This window comes from Lytechinus pictus, chromosome 15, assembly GCF_037042905.1.
Source record: "Lytechinus pictus isolate F3 Inbred chromosome 15, Lp3.0, whole genome shotgun sequence".
NCBI lineage: Eukaryota > Metazoa > Echinodermata > Echinoidea > Temnopleuroida > Toxopneustidae > Lytechinus > Lytechinus pictus.
The window spans coordinates 16181620-16205849 of NC_087259.1; the positions used below are offsets into that span (position 1 = coordinate 16181620).

General features: G+C 36.3%; 1 protein-coding gene across 3 annotated transcripts; it reads right to left on the reverse strand.

The window, feature by feature from the left end:
* Positions 1–5174: 5174 nt before the first annotated feature.
* On the reverse strand, positions 5175–22513 carry LOC129278405 (estradiol 17-beta-dehydrogenase 8-like). Of its 3 annotated transcripts, XM_064109986.1 has the most exons (9): positions 22383–22513; positions 14581–14650; positions 14191–14475; positions 12086–12405; positions 11553–11648; positions 10598–10683; positions 10149–10233; positions 9312–9429; positions 5175–7246 (listed from the first exon to the last, which is right to left on the reverse strand). In XM_064109986.1, the coding sequence occupies exons 3-9, from the start codon at positions 14234–14236 to the stop codon at positions 7236–7238; spliced, it is 762 nt and encodes a 253-aa protein (XP_063966056.1). In that variant the 5' UTR covers positions 14237–14475; positions 14581–14650; positions 22383–22513; the 3' UTR covers positions 5175–7235. The 3 variants fall into 3 exon arrangements, with proteins under 3 accessions (XP_063966056.1, XP_063966055.1, XP_063966057.1); XM_064109985.1 differs by lacking the exon at positions 22383–22513 and having other exon boundaries at positions 14581–14657; XM_064109987.1 differs by lacking the exons at positions 14191–14475; positions 22383–22513.
* Between the last annotated feature and the right edge of the window lie 1717 nt (positions 22514–24230).

Genomic DNA, 24230 nt, shown 5'->3' on the forward strand with positions numbered 1-24230 from the left:
CATCTCAAGAAGGGTAACAATGAAAGAAGCCATCGTCTGAAAGCTCATGTCAATCAACCTATACCACCATCTAATCTCAAGTTCGAGTCCAAAACTAAAACAGAAAACCTAAAAATATGTTGCTGCAGCTCATAGTCCACCAATCTCTGCCCGCATTTTGTAATGTGACATATGTTATTGCTTTCAGAGTGGCTTGTCTTCTTCACATGGAGGAATGTGTTGGAAAGTTAGAAGACAATTGGAATACTGATATTTCACTCCAAACTGTCAATAGGGCGAAGGTTCTCACACAGTATGTGTCAGAACAAAGAGAAATCTTGATGCAGGTATGGCATTTGATTATTAAACATATTATTGTTGCATAATTCCAATGATTCAAGCATGTCATTATGTCAATTCAATTAATCATGATATTGTTTGTCAAATCACAATAAGCAATATCAAGGAAAGTCTTGCGTGAACGAACTGAGGTAAGCACTATCCAGTATCAGTGGCTGGGAGCATGACAAGAAATGGCACCGCAGCCTACAGGAAGGAAGCAGAGACAAATGCAACATTTTCAGATGCATCACTTCACTGTACCAAGCGAGATATGGCAGAAGCTAATGCCATGGCTCTTAATACATTACTCGAGATTGGGAAAGAGTTGTGTGCTGACTCAAAATGGAGGGGAAACTTTAATTTTCAATACCAGTAATGACATTCAGTGGTATCTTTGCCAATCATTTGTGCTTGTATGATCAATTAAACAATGAAATATAGACAGAAGACGGAAGGCCCAATAAAATTAAGACAGAATTATTCTGCATGATCTCCGCTTGCAAAAAAAAATATGCTGAAATACCGAGTTGGTCAAATGGATGTGAAAACAGATGTTTGTTCGTAAAGGCAACTTCGCTCTGTGTCTGTTTGTGTAATGCAGCCATAGTTTGAAATTTCATGTAAAACAAAATAAGAAATACAACTGAGGCATTCAGCTAACACATTAGATGGGAAACATCCTTGCACAACAATTGCATAACCATGAATGAGCTTTATCTCACAATTAGCATGAACTATGATATGAAGTTTATAAAACAGATATTAGTGTAGGAAAATGGACTATTTTGTAGCTCTTTGAATTTGTTCGTACATGTATTTGCTCAGTGCGCATGTTTTTGACTAAATGAGCATGCTAATTATTATTGGGCAAGTAGACAAGTTGGGTGCATCGCGGCGTAGCGGTTCTGACTCATGCCTTGTGTTCAAATTCCACTGCAGCCTAGTGTCCTTGGCAAGGCACACTTTGCCACTCTCCACCCAGGTGTGAAATGGTTAACAAAAAGGACGCAAAAGACTAATATGTAGTACCGTATGACCCCTAGTATCCACCCAATCCAAAAAGTACCTCGCTGAGGTCAATGACCCTTTCTTGACCAGCCTAGTTCCCTAACGCGTACTCTAAATTAGATGTGCATCGGCACACTTATGCCTGTAGTGTAGTTCTGTACGCACACTGCCATTGCACATCTTAGATCCGAATAATTGTATGGAAAAAATCCTGTCAATCCCCACCTTTTTGGTACACAATTCGACAAAGTTGGTGTTTCCAGATTGGCGAGCAACTTATAAATATTCCATTTATATGTCATTTTTTAGTCCAAAATGTTTTTAAACGATTAGAATTGCTCATTAGGGGGAGCACGGGTTCTGTAGGTCTAGACTAGTCGCCTTTCTTATCGATAATGGCCGTTTTGTTGTTGTTTGTACTGATCAAAAGATGGCGCTACTCTTGTTTCCACCCAGCGTATGATTAAGCTTTGCTTTTGGCAATGGGCCCATGGCAATGCAGTATATTTTCTACATGTAGATCTAGTAATTAGTTGATTTGGAAAATTTACTTGTACTACAGTCAGCTTTAGTTTCACCGGTGATTACTCGATGGCCTTTTTTATTAAGATGATGAAAATAAAAGAGATTTACAAATACTGAGATGATGTTAAGAATATAAAAGTGGTGACCTGATGATGGTGATAAAATTGATTATTATAATTGTAACGATGATTATGATGGTGATGATGGATGATTATGATGGTAATTATGGATAATGATGATGATGGTGGTGGTTAATGGTGATGATAATGATGTGATGATGATGAAGATGATGATAATAGGTGATGATGATGATGGATGATAATAATTTCATGATAATTATGACGATGATGGTAGATAATGATAATAATTTGATAATGATGATGATGTGATGATGATAATGACGATGATGGTGGTGGATAATGATGATAATAATTTGGTGATGATGATGATGGATACTGAAGTGATGGATGATAATAAAGTGGTGATGATGACGATTGAAGATTATCATGATGATGATGATAATGATGATGGATGATAATGAAGGTGATGATGAATGATGATGATGATAATAATTTCATGATGGTAATGATGGATAATGATAATGGTGTGATGATGATAATAATTTCATGATAATAATTTGGTGATGATGATAATGAAGATGATAATGATGAAAGGTGATGATGATGAAGATGATGACGATGGTGGATAATGATAATAATTTGATGATGATGATGATAATGATGATTATAACGATGGTGGTGGTGGATAATGATTATAATAATTTGGTGATGATGATGATAATGATGATGGTGGATAATGATAATAATCTGCGGCGTTACGTAGAGTACGGTACGGTGAGCTTTCGATTAGAAAGGCTTCACAAGAATATAGAATTCCCTACGAAACCCTGCATGACAAAGTATCAGGGAAAGCTCCAACATCGGTTTCAACATGTAACTGTTAAAAAAAAAGGAAATATTCACCATAACACTTTCAATGATCTTTCAAGAAAATTGCAAAAAGGTATTGAATCCACTCAAATAAAGATGGAGAATAAAATGGAAGTCTTTGCTTTTCTTGCTATTCAGGTCGTGAAAAAAATGCTTGACAAAGATGGCGGGTCAAACCCCTTTGTAGAAAACAAGCCTGGGAAGCGTTGGTGGAGCAGTTTTCGTGCAAGGCATCCTGAATTAGTTTTCTGGAAGCCCCAATCAATTGGAAAGGAGCGTACAGCAGTTATGAAGAATCGAATAGACAAGTATATCTTCACAATCATATATATATTTCTAGTCAAAATTGGTTCAATACAGACTGAGTATTCTTCTTCATCTTGCCATTATACCGGACTCAAGATGGCGGTGTGAGTGTCAAGAGTGTGAGGCCTGATTGTACGTATTCTTTTCTCTCCCATTTGATTTATATTTTGATTTACATTTTATTCTCATCACTGAAGCAACAATGAGTACCAGGGGAATAGTTAGAAATGCATCTCTTATCACTAATTCTTCTGGAAATTCTCCTGCTAAGAAGAAAGAAAAAGTTGAAGTTGATACATATAGTTCCGTAACTGCACGGCCGCGTGGATCAAAATCTGATCCAGCTGGGGTCGGGGAGCTCTCGGCATAGCAGCCTGGCAGTAATCAACCTCGCCATCGACATGACTCCCCACCAGCATGGTTTGTGGCCTTCGAGAAACGCCAGGAGAGTAGATTTGATAGTCTTCTCCAAGAGTGCAGGGATGACATCAAAGTATTCACTTCGAGATGGATACAATGAAAGCTGAGATCAAATCCCTCTCCACCTCCCTAGAAGAAGCTACACGGAAAATTGATGACTTAGAAAATCGATCTCGCCGAAACAACACTGTGATATGGGGCGCACCAGAGGGGATAGAGAGCAAAGATTGTGTTCTTTTCATCAAAAATCTGCTTGGTGAAGGGGGTCCAGCTACCGATACCATCCAGAAGGTCAATCGTTCTGGGTTCATGTCGACAAATCCCAACAGAAAGCCCCGGCCAATTCATGTTGGTTTGAACTCCTACTTAAGTAAGGAAGCTGCAAAGAAAAGGCTGATTTCAGTTTTTAAGGCGAACACTTACAATGCTGGAGGGGTCAAGGATGTTCGGATGTATGTGTCCGATGATTATTCACGCAAGGCACAACAAATGAGAAAGGAGAAGATGCCACTACTCAAGGAGCTGGGTATAAAGGCGCGAAAGCCATCCTAATCTACCCAGCCACTATTAAGATTTGCGACTCTACAGGTCGTCTGGTTAACCCTTAGAACTATGGAACTGGCCTATTATATTCAATTCCATAAATTAAGTCCTCTCATACAGTCAGAAAAAAAAAACAATCTCATCTATGGTTTATGGATAAGCCAATATGACTTCATTGTTTGTTTTTTTTTCAATTTTTTTTTTCTTCTACTTTGTTTTATTTCTTTTTCTTTGGTGGCATATGGGAGAGACACAAATCTCCATTCAGATTTCTGCAACAGGTACATGTATGCTCAAGCCCTATAACTAATTTTCAGTCGTGCCATGTATTGTCCGATATGTTTTGAATGTTACAGTAGCTTAAGTTGTTGGGGCAGAATTTGCTCCACATTTTTGTCTGTTTTTGTTTGCCTATTCTTCATATTTTTATACATGCACTATTTTGCACAGTCTGTACTCCTTTTTGTGGTAACTCAATTTTTGTGCCTTGATATTACATGCACACTGTCGTATACAATCACATGTACATTGTTACACTCTGTACAGAGCAACATGTGTTATGTACCAATACTTTGATGTAGTAGTATCTTATCTACATTTAGTATGACATTGAAAATGTGTTCTTTTAATTGTAGAGGCCTTGACGATGCGTTTAAAAGAAAGAAAGTCTTTAGTTATTTCCATAAGGAAAAATATGATCTCATTTTTCTTTAAGAGACTCACTCTCAACAAGATGTTGAAAGTTTTTGGACATCTCAATCGGGAGGTCAGGCTTGGTTCAACAGCTTTACAAGTAATAGTAGAGGTGTAGGTATTTTGGTTAAACCTGGCATGACAATCAAAGAATTTTTGCACATTAAAGATGACGGGAGATACATTATTATTAAGCTATTACTGAATGACCTTGCTTTTGTTTGTGTGAATATTTATGGTCCTAATAAGGATTCTCCTGACTTGTTTGCCGAGTTGTTTGCCAAAATTGAAGATATTGGAACTACACACTTTAATTATTGCTGGAGATCTGAATGTTACTTTAGGCCCTTTAGATTACAAGGGCACTGCTGGTTATCATTCAAACAAAAACGCTAAACGAATGGTTAATACGTGGATTGAAGAACTGAATTTAATAGATGTGTGGAGAAAGCTTCACCCAACTGATTCTATGTAAACTAGGTTGCAAAAAAATCCTCTAGTGTGTTCAAGATTGGATCATATACTAGTGTCTTCCAATTTACTGAATAATGTTAAGGAAACTAATATCAACGGGATTAAATCTGACCATAATATGGTAAATCTGAAATTATTGCTAGACCATACTCCAAGAGGGAAAGGTTTTGGAAATTTTTTGGAACATGACCCAAATTTTCAATTGTTCATCAAGGAAAAGATTTACGATTTTAAACTGGTACATGAAGGATGTGGTTTAAATCCCAATATCATATGGGATACGTTGAAGTGTTGTTTAGCTGGGTATTGTATGGAATATTGTTCACGGAACAAGAAAGAATCAGTTAAGGAGAGAAAAAGGCTAGAAGATGAGATAGCTGGTATACATAATGAAATTTCACTTCTCCCAGGGGAACCATCCACTATTGATGCGAAGGCCAAACAAAAGGAACTGCTTCAGAAGTTGGAGGCTTCGCAGTCAGAGTTAAATATTATCTTAGACATGGAAACAGCTGGTTTGATAACTAGGTCTCGTATTAAATGGGCTGAATATGGAGAAAAAAGTTCTCGTTATTTTTGTAGTCTAGAAAAGAGGAATTTTGAAAAGAAAAATATTCGTTATCTGAAGTCAGATGATGGACAGATTGTAAATGATCACTTGAATATTTTAGATGAGATTTATAAGTATTATTCAAAATTATATACTTCCGAAAGTGCACAATCTAAAGAAAGAGGAGCAGCTTTTTAAAAAGCACTTGAACCATTTATTCCTCATTTATCAGAAGAATTAAAGGAACGTTTGAATTCTCCTATAAGTAAAGCTGAAATTTTTAATATTTTTAAGACTATGAGTAACAATAAAACACCCGGTATTGATGGTTTGCCAATAGAATTTTATAAAGTGTTTTTCGAGGACATTGGTGATTTATTAGTAGCATCATATAATCATTCTTTTGAATGTGGTTGTTTGTCAGCATCCCAGAGAAATGGAATAATCACACCGATTCCTAAAAAAGATAAAGATGTGTCCTGTATTAAAATTTATCGACCCATTACTTTATTAACTACTGATTATAAATTAATTGCTAAAGTTTTGGGAGCAAGATTGAAAAAAGGTTTGCATTGTCTAATACATACTGATCAGCAAGGATTCATGAAAGGTAGAAATATTAGTAACAATATTCGCACTATTATTGATGTAATAGAGTATGCAGATTTCAAAGATATTGAAGGCTCTATTGTATTATGAACTGTTGTCTAACTCGACACAGACATTTTTATAAAAATAGAGTCAACTCGGCCTAAGTGGATTGAAGTAATGAAGTTCTTAATCATTAAATCTGCAGTCAAAGACGATAAAAAGAAAATACAGATAAATAAAATTATCTGCATAACACCAAAGAAAAGGTCACTTAAATGTATTCTTAAACTTTTGTACAATATAAAATATCTTTCTCATAATATTTTGCCCAATTTTAAACACCTTCTGTCGTGTGTAGGGGATATTTCGTCTCTATACACATGATAGAGACAGTGATTTTCAGTTTTTAAAAATGGTCTTTTCCGTTTCTGAAAATCTGTAATTCCGTTTCAACTTGATATAAAAATGGAAATTCTGTTTTGTCACTGAAAATGTACACAGCAAAGACCTGAATTCCGTTTTGAAAAAGTAAATTCCATGAAGAATTTCCAATTTATTTACCGGTAAAACGGAAAATCACTGTCCCTACATGTAAATCTGTCTCATCGGTATGTTCATCATCAGCAGCATCAGTATATTCATCAAGTACACCATCATCATCAATATCATTAGTTTCTTTCCAGACATTTACTATTACATGTATCTTGATCCATCAGGCGACTAGAATCATCAGGTGTCTTGTAATTGTTACAGCAATCCCTCAAAAGCAGCTCCCAGGAAGCTGTACCAAGATGTCTTGATCCATTTGAACCTCTGCTTCTTGATTACCAATAGTTTGACATCTCCATCTCATCTCATAACCCTCCTGCAGAAAAAAAAATACACATACACAATTAAACATTTCAACTTACTCCACTCAAGAAAATAAAATGAATAATCAAGGTCATGCCCTACTGTGCCATTCCTGGAAATGCTACAATCTTTGTTAACAAGGTTGATCGCTGACTTGTTAATAAATTGATCTTTCAACAGAGAAATGTTCCTTAGCTCCTATCCTAATTAGATATTGAAGTTGGATTTCTTGCTGATTAAACTATACATGCTGACTAACCTACAGAATCTCACTAGTGTCTGTACTGTAGCATCACAAGGTTTGCCCAGTACATGACACCTAAAGGGTGTTTCACAAAGATTTAATTATGACTTAGAGTCGCATTTAAACGTCTAGTTGCGTGCTGTATAAAAGGCACGATAGTATTGGTCAGATCATGCCAAGATTACGCGCACTAGCTACTGCGAATTGATCAATAAGATTGCGTGTTTCATATCAGATACGCGTCGGCATTAAGTGCGACCTAAGTCATACTTAAATCTTTGTGAAACACCCCCCTGGCTGTTTTGGCATGTCTGAGAAATTGCATATTTTCTTCATGGGCTTTCAGTCAGTCCGCAAGCCCCTGTGTTAATGAGCAAATGAGCAAGATTTATCCAAGTCCTCTCGTGGCTGAATTCATGTCCCTGCAAAATCTCATGAATTGTGAGACTTTCTTTCTCAAAGAATTTAACCACTTTCTCCTTGAGTAATATTGATTATTTTTGTACCATGGGCAAGAATAAATGTTACTCTTTTATACTGGTATTTTCTTTTGAATGAAATATTTTGATAAATAAGTGAATTTTTTACCTGAAAAGATGCATCAAACAGAATTTTCTTCCTCTGTTTTCACTTGCAAATTGTGCAACATTTTGTGTTTTAGGCACCAACATTATTTATATCATCAGAAAGCTCAAACTCTATACTTTCTTACAATGTCACTCTTGATATGTGGCATCTTTTAGATGGGTCAGCAGCCAGCTTTTTCCATCAAGATGCAACACGAGATTTCTGAAATTTCTTAGTAAAATAAAATCCAGAGTTCTGATTGGCTGAATACTGTTTTCAAAACAAACAGGCGCGGGTAATTTGAGGAGATTACCACATGGTGAGTGTGACCTTGAAGAGGCCCAGTGTGGGGAACATTGGAATTTGCGTGGGTGTGTGGTCTCTATGACCAATCAGAGCGCAGTATTCTTGTTTTTGAGCTGCAAAATGTACTTGGCCTATGAAAAGCTGGCTGCTGACCCATCTAAAATACATCTTCTTATAAAAATTATATCATATTAAAGCTTAGATCTTCAGCTTCATCATGATCTAAAAATCATTTGTGCCCAAACAGAAATTAAGTGTGAAAACAACAACTATTGTTGCATGAAAAAAAAATATTTTGTTTCATGTTTTAGATAAAAAGTTTTTCCTATATTACAACATTCTTTTAAAAATCCAAACACATGACCTAAAAGAATGATTCTTCTTCTTTACAAAGATACCAAAAACATGAAATTTGGTCAATATTTAGAGCAGCAATGGCCTAATAAAAAGAGGTGTTTTGGTTCGCACCAAGCTCATTAACTATGCAAAAACCCTCTAGTCATGAATATCGCTTGGATAAAAGAAGCTACTTTTTCAGGGCTTGCGGACTGACTGCTTTTGTTTTCAACTTCATTCACATCATACCTAGAATGTTTGGTTACATGATGCTTAATGATCGGACCACTATACAGGGCTCAACTTATACATATAGGCCCGTATTCTGAAGTCAGGTTTAATTTAAACCATGGTCTAAGTCTGTGCTAAAATTATGGGGAGCCAAAAATGCTAACATTCTGTTTATGTTGTATATTTCTTATGTTTACTATTTTGTTTCCTTTTGCTTTCATAATGATGAAAAATACTTCAGTTATCATTCCCAGAAAATTTGGGTGTCATACGAGTTAATAAATTGGATGTGTACTGTTAGGGAATTGTGCCCCAATTGGCTCTCCATAGTTAAACCACAACTTTAAACCAGAGTTCAGAATACGGGCCATAGGATATAATATAAGCTATTTACCAGTGACATTGATGCTAGCCCCAGTGATGTACTTGCTCTTGTTCGAGGCCAGGAAGAGACAGGTCTCGGCAATATCATTGGGTTCACCAAGGGTACCAAGAGGGATCATGGGTAACATCTGTGGTCGACCAAAATTTACAAGGAAAATAAGTATAGGTAAGAGGCAAAAGTTTTCTGTTTTTAAATTGCTAATTCAATATTCATCAGTCAGAACTGCCAACCTGAACAAGAACATTTCAGTATTTTAATGGCTAAAAATTAGTAATTTGGTGAGAAAATCAGTATTTTCAAAGAAATACCATTGGACAACACAAACCCCTTTAGAAATCAGCAATTGCATGAAACCATCTGTATTCTTCACAATTATCAGTACTAATTACAGTCCAACCTCTTTTATCCCTTATCCGGATTGGTGCTGGTCCTATCGTGTCTGGATAAGAGAGCTCAGACTGTACTGAAAATCAGTAATATTTGGAAGCTCTATTCAGTGTTCCTTTCTTCAAATTCCTTGCTCTTGCTGTGACAAGAACAAAACAATGTGAAGTCTCGGGGAAAACAGAAGTTTCCATGCAGATAAAGCTTGGCAAACTAATGCTAAACACTGCAACGGGGTTTGATGGGTAGATTTTTCACTTATATGCAGTTTTGTTTTATTGATTTCTTTTTGTTGCTTCATTATGATTTTTCACTCACTGTCCAAGAACCAATCAGAGCTTTCCGTCATATTTTCCATCGCAAACATTTGAGCGAATTCTGGTTAAGTTGGAATTATTCTAGTAGTATAATCAAACAAACATTATAAACTGGATACAAATTTGTGGCCCAATTTTCACCTACCATTTTAATGACTTTCTCTGGAACCTTGTCAGTCATTGGTGTCGTAATAAAACCAGGTAAAACACTATTGCATCGGATTTCAAATCTAACAAAAATAAATAAAAAATGGTGGAGCAAATGGAATTTAATGTACATTTTTTAAATAAAAAAGGCAATTATTGGAGGGGATAATATTTGTTTTACATGAAAAGTCTTACTTGATTTTGGAAAAATAAATTATGTAATAAGTGATATGTTTTCCATGGAAACTTTTGCCTTATTTTTTTCATTACATCAAAATATTCAAACTTTTCAATCATCAATCTGTAAGAATGATAAACCTTGTATTTAAAATTAGTGTTGAATTCCTAACATCCAGCAAACTACTAGTATCTTGATTAAAATGATCCTAAGACTTAACAGTAGAAAAAGTGGGTGTAGAACAAGTGGCAATTTGAAATCCAATTTACCTGCTCAGTTCTTGGGCCATGGTTTTGGTCATTCCTATAACGCCAGCTTTCGATGCTGAATAGTTGGCCTGGCCGATATTACCCATCTGCATTTAAAAATAAAATACCGGTGCAAGGGTACCCGGTAGGGAAAAAAAAGAGAATGCTATATTGTGACATCATGACTTAAATTAAAGATTCATGATTTTAACAAAAGTAAAACAGATGATTCACTGCAGCTGTTGGACAGCTGATGTGAATGTTATACTCAAAAGTAAAAAAAAGGGAAATTCATGTTTAACTTGTTCAATCAGGGGTAAAAAATGCAAAGCAGATCAAATATTACTGGTAAATATGAAATTATAATTATTAAATGGTCGAACACCAACATAACAGCTTTCTTGGTACACATGGAGGGAGAACCTCCTCCACCTCCAACAACCCTCTAGGAAGCATGCTCAAATGTAATTAACTACTTCATGTCTTCACTCCCTCCTCCTCTAGTCTGCTGTGCAGACTCTGAATGGCTCGTGAGGTGGGATCTCAGCGCGCAAAGCGCACTGCTGCTGGTTTGCAAAGCAAACCAGCCTGAAAGGGTGAGCGAAGCGAGACATCTACAGCCACAGTAGACCTAGTCTGCTATGCAGACTCGTTGAATCAGCTGTGGTACACACACTGCAGATGTGGGTCTACATTTGTAGACTACTCCTCCTCCCAAGGGCCCAATGCTGGTAGGAAGATATTTCCGAGAGGTAAGTTTAAAGACTTGTATTTGAATCTTGCCCATTTCATCAAAATACTCTGGTGCGGCACGAACCTGGCCATGGAGGAATATCCATAGCTACTCATCGAGGTGCAGTGACAATGCTAAGCACTTCCAGTAATACAATAATCCTCCGCGACCACGACCAAGTCCCCGTGGTGCGCATCCTAACCAAAAATGCAAACTTTGTTGTGAAGTTAAACTTCAACTCACCGTTGCTACAACACTGCTGATATTGATGAAACTTCCTCCCGTAACTTTACTCTTCACCATAGCCTGGCTTACTGCCTGACACATCAGAAAGGTGCCCTAGGCAAAATCAGAGGTCAAAGGTCATGTTAGTATCAGTAAACTTCCATCACTCCCAAATGACAATTTTTCCAACAAATGTCATTTAACAAAAATCACAACTGAAAACTAGAACAGGTAATGAATTGGGATGCCTCAAAAACCTCCAATGGTCTTGAGAAATGGCATCCAAGGTTATACATCACACACCATTTTGAATATAATGGAGATTTTAACATAATGATATCCCTGGAAAAAAAAAAGTGGAAATGGAAGCCTTGGAGCATTAATTGGTTTTGAAGTTAGATCTTTTCTGGTTAATGATTGAAATGTTGGACAAAGAATATACACTAAAGGTGTCAAAATCTTTAGCCCTATTTTAAAGCAGTGAATGGATCCTCAAGCAATTCAATAGAAAGAGACAATGAATGTAATGATGTGTGTGAAATTTCGAATACCTTCAGGTTAACTTTGATAACCTCATCAAAATCCTCTTCCTTCATTTTCAGCATCAACTGATCTCTTGTGATTCCTGCAGAGTTCACTAAAATGGTGGCAGGCTTCCTGAAGGCATCTGCTACCCCGGCAACAAGATCCCGTACTGCGCCCCCATCACTGACATCCGCCACAAAAGATTCATGACTCTGATTATCTATGTCCGATGGCAGGCTTGCAATAGTTTCATCCAAACTGCTCTGTGTCCGATCAACTACAGCAACGCTTGCTCCATTCTTGGCAAAAAGCTGGCAGGTTGCACGTCCTATTCCGCTTCCTCCACCTGTGTGGAAATCGAGACTTCATGAGAGCTTATAGGGTTAGACCAGGGGAAGGGAGGGGGGGGGGGGTCGATTCAGCCTCCTCCCCCACATTGTTTGTGATAATTTTGCAACTGAAAAGCTTGTACTGCTACATATTTCATGACTCTTTTCTTTGTAACTCCATAATTATCAGCTAAGACTTCGTTAAAATAAGGGGTTATTATTTTCTTAAGATGTGATATTCTGTTGCTTGGCTGGAGTTTTATGGGGTATGTCAAGACACAAGCTGGTGACCGTGGAGAACCGAAACTATTAAATAGGGACTTCAGGGTCTTACTCTTAATAATAATGACAAGATCTTGCATTCGCCGATCACAATCATCAGTATATAGGCGCTGGTCAGAAAATTGGGATCGTCCCAGTTTACATGCAGGAACTGGTCTGTTTTCAAAGATTTCTCCACACAAGAAATTAAGGAAAGTTCATTCACCTGTCAAGTGTTCAAGTCAATGTAAACATAATAAAACATATCAAGTTTCATAACAAGATTATTGGAAGATGGTAAGTCATGAAAAATAGACAGTGAACTGGGGGAAATTGAGGTCACTGAATCTATTTTTAGCATGCTATATCCCCTTAATTGTTGTCTACGTTCTGCAGGGGTACGTGAAAAAAAAACTGTCCCAATAAACAAGGACAATCTCAATTTATCATAATTACTTAGGGAATATACTGAACGAAGTCATTATGACTCTGTATTCAGTTCCAAATTCCTTCTCCTCTTAAGTTTAGGTTGGCCGGATCATGTCCTGGTGGGTCAGCGTTGAACTTCACTGGTTCACTTCTCCAATACTTGTCCAATCCATTCTCGAAGCTGTATAGACACTGGGTGCATTAACTAATTCATTACTGAGACTATTCCATGGTTTTCCCATTCTCATGTAAAAATATTTCTTACATTTCTCAGTGACTGATCTTGGAATAAACAATTTTTTATCATGACCTGCTCTGGTAGGCCCATGCACCTGACCCAAATCTGGCACTACCTCCTGGTCATATCTATTAAATAACTTGTAAGTTTCAATCATATCCCCTCACACACGGCGGTATGTCTATGTAGGGAGTGACATGATTTATCTTGGTTTATGAGGATATCCTTGTTTTCTGGGACAATCCCAATTTTAGGACCAGCGCCTCGATCTACTGATCAAGTTAGGCATGCGCATGAAAGCATGGGTTTGCAGTTCCTCCAATAATTAGCTTCTTACTAACCCAGAGAGCTCCCGCCCGCTGTGCGGGCGGGAGCCCAGAAGCTTACCGTGTATTTTACCATTGTCACCGGACTAGGGTGATTTATGGTCTAAATATTTCTCCAAATGAATTGTGAAAACGGAAAGTATACAACTACCACGATTATATGGATGAAGGTCTAACGAGTGGCAGATTCCTGACATCTGGGCACAGTCTGGAACCTCAAAAAAACGAAAAGTTCTCTCCTTCTACCCAGTCTCGATCGGCCATTTTGTTACGATTTTTAACAAAAATGGCCGATCGAGACGGGGTAGAAGGAGAGAACTTTTCGTTTTTTTGAGGTTCCAGACTGTGCCCAGATGTCAGGAATCTGCCACTCGTTAGACCTTCATCCATATAATCGTGGTAATTGTATACTTTCTGTTTTCACAATTCATTTGGAGAAATATTTAGACCATAAATCACCCTAGTCCGGTGACAATGGTAAAATACACGGTAAGCTTCTGGGCTCCCGCCCGCTGCGCGGGCGGGAGCTCTCTGGGTTAGCTTCTTACCAGTTATTATAGCAACTCTACCAGCCAATAGATTGCTTGCTGCCATTTTATTGTCAGATCAGGGATGCAGTAAATTTGCAGTAATCATGTAATGGTGGCACCGTGGCAGTCGTCAAATCTCAATGAATCCCGGCCCAGGATTCCGGCTTCCACTTCTAGTGTCAGTGGTCTTTCACTGCACTGGCTGCATGCACCAGCACCAGAGATTCAACAAATTAAACTAGCGCTCAGTCACTCAAGTCGAATTAGACTGAGACCGAGTTGTGAGTAGAGAGGGATGGAGACCTAAAACAAAACAAAAAGATTGGTGTTATGAATCAGACTCTGACTTTGACAGAACATGATAATATGATGGGGCACCTTATTATCATTACAAAAAAGAGTATTTACTTCTCAGCTGGAGCTGATGATGGAGACTGAAGAACACTGTTCGCATTGTACACTGTCACTGGCGCATGGCCTGCGGGTTTAAACCATAGAGATGTATACTAGTAACGCTAGAGGGCGTACTTCGTCAAATCGCTGTGATTACGTGGAGACCGTCCGCCATTGCTCGATAGGTATTCGCAGCCTGCCATGCGCGTACAGTACCTATGGGGCATGTACACGGATGAGCACAGAACATGACACATTGATGACATATGAGCACGAAAGCATATGGAAAAGCAAAATTGTAAATATTGCACTGGATTAAAGTTCAAATACAACAAAAATCTAGCAAAACTGAGGTCAAAAGGCCTATATAGGCCTATCTATATATAGCGCATAATATAGGCCGATACAGCTATAATACAGGCAAACGATTTAAAGTCCCAATTGTTTTTGCTTAGGTAAAATTTCGATACATTAATATGACTTCTATTTTCTAATGATTTGGAAGAGATGAATATCAAAAATAACATTTAGGCCTAGGTCCTGATAAATAAATTTAATGTGTTTTAATATGATTTGATGTACATTAACCTAAGAAAATTCATAGGCCATATATCACAGTGATGCATCTGAGACGCTGTATCGAAAAAAAAAACACGATTGTATTTTTATAGTTCATAGTTTCCTAATTACTATTATATTTATGCTGATTGCTGATAATTTATTTCTTCACTTTAGATAATTGTTATAATTTATTTTCCATATATATCTACACAATAGGGCCTATAATAACTCGATCCCTTTTCCCCATGTCTTACACGCTGATGTAAACCAACATCACAAAAACTCGCGAATCATAAAATGACTTTTTATTGATATTTGGAAATGATTTACGCATTGATTCAGTTAAAAATTGATGATTTAGATTTCCTTTGCTGGCAACCATCCCATCATATTTATAAATATGTATATAAAAGTATACTTTCTTACTTGCGATCAATGTATAGAAAAGTTTGTTGACAGCAAAATGCGCGCATGCAGTCGTACAATTTTGCAATGTACAGGAGGCCTAATGGGGGGTTGGATGTTTATGTACAGTGTTATTGCCTTGCAAACATTTTAAAACTTCGGAGAGTAAACAAATCACAATGCGCAAAACAATTTTACTTTGATTTTCTGGAAAGTATAGACTTGATTCTCACAGTGAGCCAGACTGGTTTGGGTGATTCGCCGTTTTTTCGCCGTTTTTTCTCCGTTTTTTCTCCCTTTTTCCCAACAGGAAACGGCTAGAAAACGGCTAGAAAACGGCTAAAAAACGGCGACAAAAAAAGTGTACCGACTATGGAAAGCTAACTGTATGCAACAATGATTTTCATCAGAATAAAATAGTGAATACCTCCCTTCGAGAAAACGGCTACAAAACGGCTAATAAAGGGCGAATACCTCCATTGTGGGAAACGGCTACAAAACGGCTAATAAATGGCGAATACCTTCCTTGTGGAAAACGGCTACAAAACGGCTAATAAAGGGCGAATACCTCCCTTGTGGAAAACGGCTACAAAACGGCTAATATAAGGGTGAATACCCCCATCGGTAAAAAAGCCTTCAAAACTGCTAATATATGATGAAAGGCACAAAAAAAGTAATAAAACTAGTAATAAATAGGACTAAACAAGTACAAATCAGCAAATAATGTTGTACCACACAAGCGGGTGAGTGCATGTACTTGAGACAACTTGGAATAACATTCATACTACCGTAATGTATGGTAGTGGATAATACCGAACAATCTTCAGTTTTTTCAATCATATCAAACCTTTTCTTAAAATTCATCAAAATTCCACCATAAAGTAATCACAAATACCTACTAAAAATAAGAATTTTAAAATGGCTGAAATCAATCGGCTTATATCTGAAAAAAAAAAATTCTCAGCTTCCGATTTCGCCCCTCTTCGCGTGTGAAATCTTTTGTCACTTGTGGTTCGTATATATATACCAAACACGTGTTTTCTGCTGTCATAAGAGAATTAACAAAAATCTATAATTAATTCATTTTCACCGTATTTTGTTATGTTTAGAAAATTGATACTTCATAAATATGATTTTTTTTTCATCATTTTTCTTTTGGAAAGATGCTGCAATGTGCTAAATGTATTCAATTATAATAACGCCCAAAAATGTAATAACACTTTACCCACAAATGTAATAATTTAACCCACAAATGTAATAATGCACTTTACCCACAAATGTAATAATTTTTGATCGCCCACAAAATGACTTTACCCACAAATGTAATAAATTTGAAGGGATTTTAGGCGAATGCCGTTCTAAACTAAAATCTATAGTAATACGTTGATAAAGCACAAAATTGCAAAGTCTTTTTCCAGACCCGGTTGTTTCAAAAAGTATAATATAAGTCCAAAGTTTTTTTTCCAGACCCAGTCGTTTCAGAAATTATAATATAAGTCTAGTCTTTTTTCCAGAACCGGGTCTGGAAAAAAGACTTTGTCCTTTTTATATCACAATTCTTAAAAAGAAAATTTCCTCCTTTTTTTTATAAATTTACACACATAATATGTTTATCAAGAAAAAAAATAATTATGTTATCGTCATCATCATCACCGCCATCAAAATCATTACCACCACCATCATTCTCGTCCTCTTCTTCCTCTTTATCCCCCTTCATTATCACCACTATCATTATTTAATTACATCACAAATACACTATCATCCTCGATTATCATTCCGTTTTCACAAAAGCTGACTATTGTAGTAGGTCCGTGATTGGACAATGTGGTTTGGGGGATTCATCCAGGTTGAAGAGAGATCACAAGTGATCATTGCGTAACTTAAATTGAAACAGATTCTTCCTATTGTTAGGTGTTCACTGCAATCTTCACACCTTCATTCACACCTTCCATTGTTCACAAAACGTGCGAGACGGTGTAATTAATTGACCCCATTGAAGTCGCAACAGCTAGGGCATTCACTCCAAAGCTTCTGTTATACATTTTAAAAGTTATCTTTCCTATAAAACGAAGTAGCTCAAGTGCATTGGGGTCTTTAACACTATAAAACACAGAGGAGAGGAAGGGAACAAAAAAAATAAGGAAAGAAAGAAGAAAGGAAATAAAAGGAAAGTAAGAAAAGGAAGGAATTAAGGGAAGAAAAAAAATGAACAGAGAGAGAGAAAGGATCAGGAAAGAAAGCTAGGAAAGATTTGAAATAAGATAGAACAAAAAAAAAAGCAAGCAGGAAGGATAGAAGAAAGGATGAAGAAAAAAGATAGAAAAGAAAGAAAATGAATGAAAGAAAGCAATAAAGAAAGAAATGAAGAAAGAATTAAAGAGGGAAAAAAAATTAAGCTTCAAGCAAACAAAACAAATGTAATCATCTAACAAAAAAATCTTACTGATATTTATCTTTTGTATAATATATTTAAAAATTGTTAGAAAACTAAAATGTTTTAGAAACAAATAAAATTTGAAGGTGAAACATTGTCAAACTTAAATAAAATGAACATCGCGGCATCACACCATCTCTATTCCCATTGTCTTGTCTTCTTGTTATCGGTGCGAACACGAGAAGACTCATTTTCACTCAAAACAAAAGCTGAAACAACTAGATCGATCTAGTAATGAAAACTCGATAACTTGCTCCTACGACTACATCACCAAATCATTAATCTGAGGATCCATATATATGTAATTATAAAAATGTCCTGCCGATTTTTTGATTATTTTGTTGGAAAAACTGTTAATCATTTGAGATTGTTCACTTTGATTCAGAGTTTGCAAATCTCCTCCGATCATGCAAGCCTGCCACACACCACACAGGCAGGCAGGCCAAGCCACGTGCGGCAGCTGGTACATGTACACTGTATGCTAACTTTGCGTGTGTGTGTGTGTCTGTGTGTAGATCCCAGAAAATCACGGAAAATGGCTTGCAATTTGAATTGATCTGAGTTATTTTTTAACTTTGTTTTTTTTTCTCTCTCTCTCTTCTGTATTTTTGCTTGTGAAATATGGGAGAACTTTGTAAACTTTAATCTTACACTGAAGCTAGGGCATGACCAGTTTTGAAAAAGGGCACGTCGGCCAGGTAGAAAAAAAGGGCACGGCCTTTATGGCCGCGAATTGATCACTTCTTGTAAAGGCATCACGGCCAGTTATAGGGGCATCGACGGCCTGCATATTGTACACGATCGAAATTTTAAGAAAACATATTTTACAAAGAAAAAAAGTAACGCCGTATTTTGGGTGAAAAAACGTAACAAATACGGCAAAAACGTAACGGTTGGCATCTCTGTCAGAAGAGTCCCAAACAAATTTAATTGAAAAAATAATGAAAAACAAAAAGTAAAAACAAAAGAAATACATACGGAATTGCAAAAAACAATAAGACAAAAAAAATTGATCTGATATCACAATTTTGTTCATGTAGACAAAGAGTTCTTATACCAAAAAAATAGAACATTCTGAGCTTTATAAAGGGAGTTAGAGGAAAAAGTATGATTTTGCATACTAATTACGCATGAATTAGCATAATTACTTAATAGCGATTTGCATGAAACAAATTACGATACAATTTTGTAGATTACTTCCCTGACAACCTGCGTGCCAATATTCGGCGCGAGAAATTTTGCATTTTTTTTGTAAATAAGGCAAATTTAAGCTCTTTTACTACATTTGACTTTGAATGATTTATTGTTCTCCATCATAAAAGACCACAAATAGCAGAGGGGGATTTGATATTATGCCCCCCTTTCCAAAAAGTGAGGGACACGTCCCCCTTGGGTTCCCGCCCATGAAGAAGGGAAAATAAGAGTAAAGAATAAAGTATTCAAAGAAGTTTCAATCCAATTCAATTAAATTTTATTTTCATCTGATTGACATTTTATCAAATTCCACATGAAATATAAAAAATGTTGATATAAAACAATTAATGTAGTAGGCCTATACAATATGTAAATAAGATTTATGAAAGAAGGCGTAACCCCCCCCCCCCCCCAAAGTAAAATAAAAAATTGTTTACATGAATTGAATTGAATTGAATTTATTGGAACTTCACTGGCAATTGCCAGCATTTTGTTCATAACAAGAAGTACAAAATGATACAAGACAAATATACGATGCAAGGAGTATAAGCAAAACAAAAACAAAATAGTATTTCGTCAAAAAGAAAAAAGAAACAACATGAATGAAATGAGAATTATTATTAAATATTACCCATGAAAACTAGAGCTTATTTCCAAAAGGAGTTCTTCAGAAAATCTAAGTTGGCAGAAAAATTGCAAATATATATTTTACGTTTTCTAGTCACTTTTTCTCAATGCATATCACACATTTTCACATTTCTTTTTGATATTTTATGCAATGCACTTCGTACTACCCATTCGCCCTTTTCTTTTTTTTTCTAACTTTTTTTTTCTGTTTCATGCTCTCACCTCTTACTACTCATTTGCCCTTTTCTCTCCGTTGTCCCGCCACTTTCTCTCCCTTTCATGCAATGCACTCCTTGGGACCCATTCACAATTTTCTCTCCGTTTATGCACTGCACGCCTTATACCCATTCGCCCTTTTGTCTCCGTTTTCTCGCCCTTTTCTCTCCGTTTTATGCAACGCGCGCCTTACTACCCATTCGCCCTTTTGTCTCCGTTTTCTCGCCCTTTTCTCTCCGTTTATTAGCCGTTTTCTTTCAGTATCTTCACTCCTCTAACAGGATCCTCGTCCTTAACATTCGCCGTTTTCTCGCCGTTTTCATGGGGAAATCAATAGCTCCGCTAATATTAAACAATCATGGCACTCCATAATAATTCAAGATTTATGTAAGAAACCTAATGTAGCCGTTTTTTGGCCGTTTTTTCTCCAAAAATTCTCCCTTTCTTCGCCCTTTTCTAGCCGTTTTCAAAACGGCGAAAAAACTGCAACTTTGAATTTCCCATAGGTTATAACACACAAAACGGCGAAAAAAGGGCGAAAAAACTGCAGTGGCTCACTGTGTCTCCCCGGCTGAAAATATGCTGATCGGCAAACTGGCTGAAATATTTTGTTTATCGCCGTTGTTTCTGATCCTATAATGATTGGACCAATATTATGTGAACAAATCAAGGATAGAATAATAAGGAGAGGAAGAAGGGGGAGAAGGAGAGAAGAAAAGGGGCGGGATTATGATATATAATTTTTATTATACTATAAAGAATATTATTACTACTGCAAGAGTGTATAAAACTAATATCATGAAAGACATCAATGCAAACTTATCATAATTATGAAAACGGTTGCAAAATTGTGAGTACTAAAACCAAACATAATTATGAAACAATAATATTGCAAAAGTGACAATACTTGGAATAAGATATTAAAAATCCTAATTTAATCTCAAATTTGATACCTGCCTTGAAATTGTGCTAATTAACTGTGTCTGTGTCGCTTGAATAAATGAACTTTATGGCAAATATTTGTAAGCACTGGCACCGGCCTAACATATAAACAGATAAACACGCGTTTTGAATATCCAGTTTTGTTTTTCATTTTAAAAGTATAACTGAATTTGATTTTCTAGTTTTCTTCCTTTAATGTCATTTGCTGGCCTATGGACCTGAGTTTGGTTATTCGATCAGTTTTTTTTAAATAAGATTTCCATGGATGAACAAAATTATTATATTATGTTAATTACGGCGTCGCGGAATGATTTTGAAAGTGATGGGGTGCATAAAATCACAATCATTTATTATGTGTAATGTTCATTTTCATTTCAGGGAGGGGTCCGGTCGCGCCCCCTGTATTTTATTTTGATCAGTATGTTAAAGCGAATTTGCTTAGGTGTGTTTGTTATTTTAATTGCACACACGGCCCCTAAAAAGCGAATTAAAACAAATCTAACTTAAAGTGAAGGGAATTAAAACTGTCATTTTTGAAAAGTTTGAACAAATTAGGCTATATTCTCGACATTTTAAATCAATATTTTATTTTCGGGCCATATAGGCCTGCAGATTTTGGGGAATTTATTATGTTCCTATAAGAACAAAATCAGCACGTTCACCAAATAACACAAATTTCAACATTGATGGTGTAACGGGAGGCTCACCAAGAACAATAATGAGATGCCCTTTAATAGCGCATGTATAGATCAAAACACTAACTTATACAGAATTATTGTACAACTTAATATATAAAAATGATAGGCCTATATTTCATACAAATTAAAGCAAGTTACATATCATGTAGGCCTATATAGAAATTACAAAATTATATCCAACATAAACATAGAATCAAAGGACGTAAATGTGGGAAGGATGGAAGGAGGACGATGCAGTTAAAGGTAGGGAAATCCAGAGAAGGGCTAATTCACTGCAGTCTTTTGAATTAATTGTCAATCTTTCTATTAATGTCCGCTGTATGTTTTTATTTTTATATGATTGTTTATTTGATAGTATATATCAACATTGTTATCTATTACAGGCCTATAAACGGACAGGTAAATGCAAATTATTTAGAATTTCATCCCGAGAAATCAGGTTTTTAAAATGCCAAATTAATAGCATAATCCCCATGTTATCACTCTAATAGTGTATTGAGATGCAATTTGTCATTCATATTTTCGATTTTTATGAGGTTGTGTTCTTTTCTTCAAGAAAAAGGCCGGAGACGGCACCCCTTTTCACAGCGTTACAACGCACGAGCTATGGGTACATCCGGGTACTTTTGCGAATCTATACCTATCGAGCAATGGCCGCCACGCTCCACACAATCACAGACGTTAAGTACGCGCGCCTATGGCGACTCCGCACTCTAGCGTAGTTAGTATACATTTTAAACTGACTGACTCGCGCGCCCTAGAGCTCGGCGGCCAAGCAAGAGCGCGAGCGCTGCTGAGACCGATAGCGAGCCTGCACGCACGTGCTTGCACATTCAGGGCATGCGCATCCAAAGTCCTCCTTCGAAGAGCCACGCCCACTTTTCAGTATATTTTATTTATTTATATATTTTTTCTTGGGGGGGGGGGGGGGGGGGGTGTACAGACTGTGAGGTGAAATTCTTATCCACTTAATTATTGTATATGTCAATCATACTTCATAGAGTTATATTGTTTTGTGCATGAATTAATAGGCCTACACGTGAAACTATCCGATTTTGATGAAATTTTCAGCATATATATGGTTGTTTGATTTTTCTCTATTCATTCAAATCAACATTTGTCCGGGGTGGACTTGACCTTTATATTGTGTCGATTCATGGCCGGTCGTACGCAGCGGGGGGGGGGGGAGATACAGTTTCCCCATATTTTTTTACTATAAATATTCGCAAAAGTATCCGAGTCCATAAAATCCTTCAATTTACAAAAACATCTGCATGGTTCAAGTTAGGATTTCCAGTTACCCAACTGGTTCCAGTTAGAAATCATTTCCAGTTGGAAGTCATTTCCAGTTACCCAACTGGTTCCAGTTAGGATTTCCAGTTGCCCAACTGGTTCCAGTTGGGATTTCCAGTTACTCAACTGGTTCCAGTTAGAAATCATTTCCAATTGGAAGTCATTTCCAGTTACCCAACTGGTTCCAGTTAGGATTTCCAGTTGCCCAACTGGTTTCAATTGGTTTCAACTGGAAATTGTTAAATTCCAGTTAAAACCAATTGAAACCAGTTAAAACCAATTGAAACCAATTGAAACCAGTTGGATATCCAACTGGTTTCAATTGGATTTTGGTCCTGGGCACCCGTGCTGTCATTTTTTTTGGAAGAAGTTTACATGTGACCTGCTCCCCACTCAGCAAAGAAAGAAAAAGAAAAGAATAAAATTCTACTTACCTACGGCGCATGTGTCAATTTGATTTTTTAAAAGAGTTTATTAATTTTAGTTTAGTTTAGTTTAATAGTTTAATTATAGTTTAGTTTCCTATAGTTTAATTTAGTTTTAGTTCAGTTTAATCTAGTTTAGCTATATACCTGCTATAGCATTTGCTTTACTTAGATTTTCTTAGCTTAATATTATTTTAATAACTTCAGTTTAATCGTTTCTTTTGGTTTTATTTTTTTTTGTTTTGTCTTGTTTTTTTGATCGTGTTTATGTTCATGTTTTTGTTTTGTTTTTTCTTTATTTGTTTAGTTGTATAAAACAATTGTAGAAAATTGTATATAAAAACTGTTGAAAATTACACTATTTATTTATTTATTTTATTTCCAGGCAGAAGACAATAAGAATATATACAAGAGGAATAAATTACCACCGACTAGTGCCTGAGGATGACTAAAAGAAAAACTAGTTTCTGTTATGAAGCTCTCCTCACTAGTCGGGGTTTACAAATATACAAAAATAAAATCAGATAAAATGGCAATATATGTTTAAATGCATTACTTATTAAAACAAAGAACTTAATAATAAAGAGTGTTTGTTTCCATGTGCAATTATAATATCCAGTCAATATGAAGTGTTAATGTATTTACTGATAAACAACTTTATGTTATTATCAGATAGTCAAGCCTATGGAGATGGAGTTGCATATATTGTGAGAACTTCAATGTTACATAAGCAGAGAATAAGCAATATAGTCGAACGTGACAACAATGATCATGCTACAAATTAACACAACAGTAAAACATAGTATCAAAATAATTGTCATATGCATGTATACAATACTCAGAGAGAGTGAGAGAGAACGAGAGAGAAGT